Genomic DNA, 9,279 nt, shown 5'->3' with positions numbered 1-9,279 from the left:
ATAATTCAAGACGTTTCAGTGATCTGTTTTTCTACTGTAGCCAAACTATTTTGACAACATCCATCCAATTTCTACCTCGTTCTGAGCTCTCCTTCTGTACCGATCTCACATATTTGTATTGACCTGCTGTAGAAAAATGCATGGAAGTGATCAAATATACCACTATCATTAATAAAATTTAGGAGAAAGCTAATCTAAAGAGATCATACATATTCTCACTCAAGTGTTATGTTTCTGAATACAATGTTCTAAGCACTTCCAGACAGTAATTATGTCACCTCTTGACCTTGGGCCTGATTTGGGTATTAAAACAGGAAACAGAGAGAGAATGTAAGACGAATTCATCTAGGTTTGAGCATGCTAAATACTAAAACTATAAAGATTATTTTGCCTTGAAAATTATCTTCATGAAGGCACTCTTGACCTCCTTGTTTCTCAGGCTGTAGACCACAGGGTTGAGCATGGGGATGATCATTGTGTAAAACACAGATGCGATCTTGTCAGTGTCCATGGAGTGACTGGAGCTGGGCTGTAAGTACATGAAGATGATTGTCCCATAGAAAATGGAAACTGCAGAGAAGTGTGAGGCGCAGGTAGACATAGCCTTGTGGGAGCCTGAGGCTGAATGCCTCTTTACAATGGAGATAAAAATGATCGTGTAGGAAATCCAGATAACCACAAAGGCAACAAATATATTGAGGCTACCTACACAAATAAGGACAAGGTCATTAAAACGCCTCTCGGAGCAAGAAAGAACCATGACTGCTGGAAGATCACAGAAAAAGTCATGGACCACGTTGGGCATACAGAAGGAGAGGCTGAATGTGTTCGCAGTGTGGATGGAGGCATTCAAGAAACCGCAGACATAGGAACCTATCATCAGACACATACACACACCAGTCGTCATGGTGGTGGTATAATGGAGGGGTTTACACACTGCTGCATAGCGATCATAGGCCATCGAAGCCAAGAGATAATTTTCTGTAGTAGCAAAGGCTGAAAAGAAGAACATCTGAGCAGCACAAGCGTTGTAGGTGATGGCCATGTCTCCTAGAGTGAGTCCAGACAAGACCTTTGGAGTGACAGCTGAAGAATAACAAAAATCCACGAAAGACAAGTTACCAAGGAAAAAATACATGGGAGTATGGAGTCGAGAATCCAAGAGGATTAATAGAATCATTCCCACATTCCCAACCACAGTGATGACATAGACAAAGAGGAAGATTACTATGAGGGGGGTCCGCAGAGCTGGGTCACTGGTTAGTCCTAGCAGGATGAATTGTGCCACTCTGCTCTTGTTCTCCATTAGTTGCATCTGGCAATCAGTAGACTCTGTAGCATGAGGGTCAGAGATATGATAATGAAGAATTCAAATGAAGAAGTACAATATGAATCACTCCAGGGAAGAAACAATTTGCACCAAGACTCTAATACCTATGTGATAATAGAAAGCTGCCTGGCATTGAATTTGATAGATTTCAATAGATAGTTGGTGTAATTTAAATATGTATGAATCTGTTGACTGAGAGGTAAGCAATTTACTATTTTGACATGCTGACTTGTTTCCATGAATCTATTCACCCTTTCACTTCTCACAGATCAATAGGAGCTGAGGGGTTGGGGAGGGGGTAGGCCCAGAAATGGAGGGACAAAGGGTGAGCAAATGCAGCTGTGCTACTCACAAGACACTATGTGTAAAATAACTATACAGTTAATAGGTGGGAATGGGAGGGAAAGACTGAGAGAGAGTGAAGGAAAGGATGATGTCCAAAAAGAAATACACTCTTTATCTTACTTATATAACTGTAACCCCTCTGTACACCATCTTTACAATAACAACACACATCTGTATGTATATTAAAAAGAACTGCTCTACACACCCTAGATGAACAGTAATGTCAGTAATAGGATGAGTTTGGACAAAAGATTAAAGTGCATTATAAGCTTGTTAATTCATTTATAACAATATCTAGATTTTTTTCATTTTAGTAGCTCTTTTTTGTTTCATAACCTCCTATAATAGGTAGATATATAGCAAAAGAAAAAAGTAAGAGTAACTAGAGTGTTATTTGTTTTACTTTTATTCCTACTTTGCAGAAGTAGTCATGGTGTTTCGTACCAAAATTCTTTGACAGAAGCATGGACATTTATTTCACAGACTCTACCAACGTATCAAAAAACCACTGAATAATTCATTCATCTTTTAAGTAAGCCACAGCATCTATTCTTGCTTTCATATCAATTACACTTTACACTAGTAATGTATATGTATACAGAAGATGATCAGTATGCTGGAAGAGAAAAATATAATCAATTGAGAAGAGTCAATTAGAAACCATAGAATCAGTCATGGAATCTGATACCAGGTATGATTAGAGGTGCATTCTCCATCAGGTTGTGGCTAAAATATTCCAAGTTCTTTGAGGCAGGAATAAATAGAAAAAGGGGCAAGAAACATGAATCAAAGGCAAGAGTGAAAAACACAAAACAATATGTTGGAAATGATCTGTACAGCTTGAGAGGGGGTTAGGGGAGAGAAAGTAGAAAAAAATGAGGGAAGGGGTAACAAGTTTGACAAGAAATGTACTTATTATAGCACTTGTGTAAATATAACCCCTCCGTACATCACCTTGACAATAAAGCAACCATTCAAGAAAACATGAATCCGTTTCTAAACTTACCTTAAGTTATTTCTGTTTCATCTGTAATCACAGCTACTTGAGAGCTAGAAATCAGGAGGATTGTAGTGCCAAGTCGGTTCAGGCACAAATTCAATGGGACTCTGTCTCAACCAAGATGCCAGCCATGGTGGTCCGCCGCATAGGAGGAATAAATAGAAAGGTTGGTGTCCAACGCTGGACCTGGCCAAATAAATACCTTGTACATAGATTGCCAAATAGGTGTCTTGTGGTGTAGTTATGAATCATTGTGCATTTTTTTTGACCACCGTGGAGGCTCACTGCAATTCCACAGGTCAGAGGAAGGACTATGTTCTAACTGATTTTGACTCAAAGAAAAAGAATAATGACCCATGAAGTATAGCTTTATTGCCCGTCCTCTTACATGATGTGACGTGGAATTGTGTGAGGATTTCACAGGCTAATCTGGAAACAATTAGACAAACTTAGAGAACTCTGGAGATTTCTCTTGTGACCATTTTCACCTCCCAATACTACCTCCTGGGGAAGAAGCAATTAAAACACGTGAGGGGATCATTGTGGGTATTGTAATGGGCACAGGTTTTTGTGTTACTTGTTATCTCTTAATTTTTTAATAATCCATTTAATACATAATGCCCATGCAGTTAGACAAACACTTTTTAGTATGCAATTCTAAAAGTATTATTAAACTCATGGCCAGGTAAACCACAGCAAGATTCAACTAAACTAGTTCATCATTGTTTCTTCAGCCTACAGCCCTAAGAATAAAGAAAATTGTATTCAAGTGTTGTGACTTTCTTACAATGTGCTAAATCCTGGAGTATGTGTTCTTTGATTGTAGTATACTTACCTAGCAATTAAGATCCATCCTTATTGTTGGAAGCTTTTATTGACTAAAGATTAGGATGCCATTGCATGAACAATACAAATTATTTTGATTGTACAGTGGAAAAAGGTATGTACTCATGATAAGAGTGTTATTTGTAAATAAGGGTGCTTCAAATATTTGCTGAAGAGTTTTGTGCAGGGCTCTGCTTTTCCAACAGTTGAAGTGTGATGTATAGGTATCAGGTTGATTTTTCAAATGGTAGGTTTTGTTTATTCAAACAGAAAATCACCAAATGGTTACTTTCTGAAAGTAGCTTCTGTTTAACCTTCCACCAGAAATCAATTTAAACTTGCACATTTTTATCCATATTTCATACTGAACATTTTTTATTATTTTAAATTTTGCTTTCATTTCCACTTGCAAAAGATTGCTAACTATTCTTCATCACGTATCTAGGTTATCATCCCAGTTGAATGTAGAAATGATTTTTTTCTTGCAGATTAATTCATTCATTTGCATAGTGTGTGCCAGTTCTCGCTGCTCAGCAGGCTTATCTCATCATCTCAGTTCAAGAGTATTGGGATTAAACATTTGTTCTGTGCATCTAGTTTACTTCACTAAATTTAACTTTGCTTGAAAGGAGAAAATATTGTCTTGTTATCTAGGCCATTGGGAAGGATTGTAACATGATACATATGATTATATATTTTATATATCATATAATATGTATCACATGGTATATGTCAGAAAATATGCATCATGTATATAATATACATGTGCAATGCATTATATAATATATTTTTTTATTTTATTTTATTTTTTTTGGGTCCAGTCGTGGTGCCTGAACTCTGGGCCTGGGCACTGTCCCTCAGCTCTTCAGCTCAAGGCTAACGCTCTACCACTTGAGCCACAGCACCACTTCTGGCTTTTTTCTTTTTGCTTATGTGGTGCTGAGAAATCGAACCCAGGGCCTCATGCATGCAAGGCAAGCGCTCTACCACTGAGCCACCTTCCCAGCCCTATAATATATATTTATAACATTTGATGCAGCATGGGTGACAATATACGCACTCCAATAATCTTCCAGCCCCAATTTCACCAAGTAGGAGAGTAACAGATATAAATTATGGACTGTGGAGAAAACATGTATTATCATTATCATCATCATTATCAATATTATTAGTACTATTATAAGACTTCATATACTGTTTGCAGAACATACAGGGCCCTACAATTGTCTTCGTTCCTTCCAAGGTAATCACTGGGATCCGTTTTCTGATAGGGGCTGGTATAGATTGTAATTCCTTCAGCAGCCAATAAAGTTAAGAGACACCACACACAGAGAGCTATACTCTTCTAGGCAAACAATGTAATGTGCTGGCTGTAGCGTGAAAAACACATCTGTAGGATGTTAAAGAATGTGCCCCAGATATAGGGCTCTGAATAGAGCAAATCAACGTGTCATGCACAGCAATAGCATGTCGTGGTGATGGTGTTCACGATACTAAAATGAGAGATTCATCTGCATAATTTCGAGAGTTATACACACAACTACCAATCCTTTATAGGACAGACCCTTGAGGTTGTGGGTTAAATGTTCAAAGAGATTTTTACTGCGGAGAAATGCAAAACACACAAACAAAAAATTTCTTCCAGAAGCAAACCTGTTAGTTTCCTGGAAAATTCACCAAAGATCTGAAGAACTTAATGAATATAGAAGAAAGTGACAGAGTATACTATTTAGAAAAATATTCATCAAACTTCAGGTGATCTCAAAGGAAAACAGAGGAAGGAAAAACTGATCAACAAAAAGCCTCAATTGTGAGCTATGGTGTTTTGTGGCGGGGGGGGGGTCCGGTCATGGGGCCTGAACTCTGGGCCTAGGTGCTGTCCCTCAGCTCTTCAGCTCAAGGCTAGCGCTCTACCACTTGAGCCACAGGCCCACTTCCAGCTTTTTTCTTTTTGCTTATGTGGTGCTGAGGAATCAAACCCAGGGCCTCAAGCATGCAAGGCAAGCACTCTACCACTGAGCCACTTTCCCAGCCCATACAGTGTTTTGTTGAAAGGCACTTAAAACTTGAGGATCTGAGGCCTCCTTGGAGGAAACAGGCCATTGATACCTGCCATTGGTTCGGTCTTGCCCTGGTTCCTTCTTATATCCTGATGTACATCTTGTCTGCAATGGGGTGAGGTGGCTTTCCCCACCACCTACTACTTGCTATGATGTTTCAGACTCACCATTATCTAGAAAAATCACACTGGAGAGAAAGAAAACCTACCTACATAACCTATGTGAAACCATCTGAGAATATTCCAGGTACATTTGATTAAATGAAATAATTAAGTGGAGAGGACATTACAGATATATACAATGTGGGAAAGCCTTCAGATGTTCCAATTCTTTCAAAGATTACCCTTCATATTTTAGTTTTTGTCATCTTAAATAACTGCACAAAGGAGTTGTGATTTAACAAAGCAGTTTATGAATATAATGCATCTTGATCAGTGCTACCGTTTTCCATATTCTCACTCATCCCTCCCCTACCCGCCCCTTCCCTCATTATACTTTACTTTGTAGGATATACATTGGATTCTTGGCTATGTTCTTCCCCTCTTCTGCTTTTCATTTGTCTATCCCTTTCCCCTTGACACCATCCCACCAATTTCAAGTACTGCTTGTACTTGCTTCTTCAAGTACTTGCTTCTTGGTCAAAGATTTTCAAAGACATATAGAGATGCACAGTAGACAGAAAGTCTGTGTATAAGCAGTGTGGGAAAGTCTTTACATGTTCCAGTTCCTTTCAAATATGTAATAAAAATTCACAGTGGAGAGAAATATTGCTATGTAAACAACATATGACAGTATTCAGTCATCTATGTTCCTTACACCAACATGAAAAAACTCATATAGGAGAGAACTCTATGTATATAATCAATGTAGGAAAGACTTCAATAGTTTCACTTCATATTTTAGACTCTATTTTTTTTCTTTTTTCTTTTTGGTCTGTGGTGGGGCTTGAACTTTGGACCTGGGCACTGTCCCTGAGCTCTTCAGTGCAAGGCTAACACTCTACCACTTGAGCCACAGTGCCGCGTTTTTTCTTTCTTTCTTTCTTTCTTTCTTTCTTTCTTTCTTTCTTTCTTTCTTTCTTTCTTTCTTTCTTTCTTTCTTTCTGTTGTTGTTGTTAACTTTTTTTATTATTGTGAGAGGAGTTAAAGAGGAGTTACAATTACATGGGCAAGCAATGGGTCCACCTGTATCCCTATTTAAACAATTTGTTTTTTCCTTTCCCCTCCACAAATTATACCAATATCAAATACAGTGAAAGCAGGGGTTATACTGTGGAGGAGGGACATACAAAGCAACAAAGAAATCATCTTATAAATATGTTAGAAACAATCACAAGAAAGAAAAAAACATTTGAGTCCTTATCTTGGGCTTCTTTCGCCTAACAGCTTATCTGACCGTTTCTGCTTCTCTCAGGCATATACTAGTTATTGCAAATAAGGGAACCCATTGGGACCTATGTTTCTTTGTGCTTGGCTTACTTCACTTAATATAATTTTTCCCAAGTCTTTCCATTTCCTAACAAATGGAGTAATGTCATTCTTTCTGATGGAGGCATAGAATTCCATTGTGTTTATATACCATATTTTCTTGATTCATTCATCTACTGAGAGGCATCTGGGTTGCTTCCATATCTTAGCTATGGTAAATAATCACAGCGCCACTTTCATTTCCTATTTTAATGAGAAAATCTCATAACAAAGAGTAATAATGCTAAACATAGAAAGAGAACAGGCCTCACTATCACATGACCTTGCTAAGAGTGATGAGAGGCTAACAGTAGAAAGACCAGGTCTGGGTTTAGTTCATATGTGTTCATATAAACATATATGTGTTTATATAAACATATGGTTGCATATATATTGTTTATAGATATGCAAACAGCATGGTGAAAATGGACTAAATGGGTTGTTCGAATGTTCTCAGCACAAATGTAGGAACATCCACTGACACCTAATCCTGTGATTGTGAAGATATAAGAAAGTCAAAAATTGTAATAAACAGTTATTTCTAATATAGTCAAATTTTATAAATATGGGTGTAATACATTACTGTATTTACCAGTGGCACATTTTTTTTCAAGTTTGGTGCATATTAGGTGTACCATAAGGGTTTTTAAGATAGATTCTTTTAGGAGAAAAACAAAGGAGGGGTAATAATGCTCGATAGGAAATGTACTTGACTTACTCATATAACTGTAACCCCTCTGTACAGTATCTTTATAATAAAAATATATTAAATATATAAATAAATTGCTTCAAACAACAAAAAGATATATTTCATTTGCTTTAGGGAGGTGTACAAAAGAGTTGCCATTCAACAGAGCAGGTTATGAATCCAGTGCCTCTCGATCCATGTCACTCTTCTTAATGTTCTCACCCACCCTCCCACCCCACCCCTGCCCTCGGTTTTCCTCATTTCTAGGTTATGTATTGAATGTTTTCCATTTAGCACAGCAATTTACGTATACAATGCACCTTGATCTGTGTTGTCCACTCCACAGCTTCACTCCCCCCTTTCCACCTACCCTTTCCCTTATTTTTCTCAGTTCTGTGGCATAAACAATGCATTCTCGCCTGCATTCGACTCATTTTTTTCCATTCATTCTTCTACTCCTTCCCCCTGGCAGGTACACATTTCTTAGTACTCATTTTGTTGGGCTTTCTAAAGAATTATACAGTTTGTGTTCTTCATAGTTGATTACACTTCATTTAATTAATTTATAACCACTGGGGTGGCACAGTGTTCTTACTTAAAGACTTACTTAAAGCCAGACTCTGGGTCTGGCTTACTTCACTTACCATAATCATCTCTAGGTCTTTCTACTTCCTTATGAATGGCTCAATGTTATTCTTTCTGATGGATGAGTAGAATTCCATTGTGTATATATACCACATTTTCTTGATCCATTCATCCATTGAGGGGTATCTGGGCTGATTCCCTATCTTGGCTATGGAAAATTGTAGTAACCTGTTATTTTTAATGTAATCAAAGTTTATAAATATAAGTTATATAAGTAATATACACATATATTACTGTATCTATCAGTGGCATTTTTTCAGTTTTAAGTGATAGGGTTTTAATGTACTATTTCTATACATGTATATAATATCCTTTGAACATGTTCACTCCATTACCCTTTTTCACTCTTCCATTCTCTCTCTTTCCTCTTTCTTGCAGGTTTTTAATCTTTAAATAGTTATACAAAAAGGTATCAATTTAATATGTCAATTGATGAGTACAGTGCATAATGCTCAGTTTCACCCCTTCCATTATTCTTAAAGTAGGTATTTCTATATTTTGTAGTTATAAATTTCACTCTTGTAAATAAACACTGAGGGAACATATTTACATAAGTATTATTCAACTGATATTGTCTTTTAAATTCAAATCAGGTAAGAATGTTTCTGTACATTAAAAAACACTTCATTACAGGGGCTGGGAAGGTGGCTCAGTGGTAGAGCGCTTGCCTGAGGCCCTGGGTTCGATTCCTCAGCACCACATAAGAAAAAAGAAAAAAGCTGGAAGTGGCGCATGGCTCAAGTGGTAGAGCACTAGCCTTGAGCTGAAGAGCTGAGGGACAGCGCCCAGGCCCAGAGTTCAGGCCCCACGCCCGGACCTCCCCCCCCCCAAAAAAAACAAAATATTCATTACCATCAATTAATCATTCAATGGAATTCATTTTGATACATTCTTTTTTTATTGTGAAAATAGTGTGCAGA

The 9,279-nt window shown here is 37.5% G+C and overlaps 1 protein-coding gene across 1 annotated transcript; it reads right to left on the bottom strand.

The window, feature by feature from the left end:
* Window positions 1-382: 382 nt before the first annotated feature.
* On the bottom strand, window positions 383-1,315 carry LOC105995404 (olfactory receptor 5B3-like). The gene has a single exon (XM_013029114.1). The coding sequence runs from the start codon at window positions 1,313-1,315 to the stop codon at window positions 383-385; it is 933 nt and encodes a 310-aa protein (XP_012884568.1).
* Between the last annotated feature and the right edge of the window lie 7,964 nt (window positions 1,316-9,279).

The sequence above is a fragment of the Dipodomys ordii genome, unplaced genomic scaffold (genome assembly GCF_000151885.1).
Source record: "Dipodomys ordii isolate 6190 unplaced genomic scaffold, Dord_2.0 Scaffold117, whole genome shotgun sequence".
Classification (NCBI taxonomy): Eukaryota; Metazoa; Chordata; class Mammalia; order Rodentia; family Heteromyidae; genus Dipodomys; species Dipodomys ordii.
Note: the sequence above shows the minus strand (reverse complement) of the source record. Positions and strands in the feature narration are given on the sequence as shown.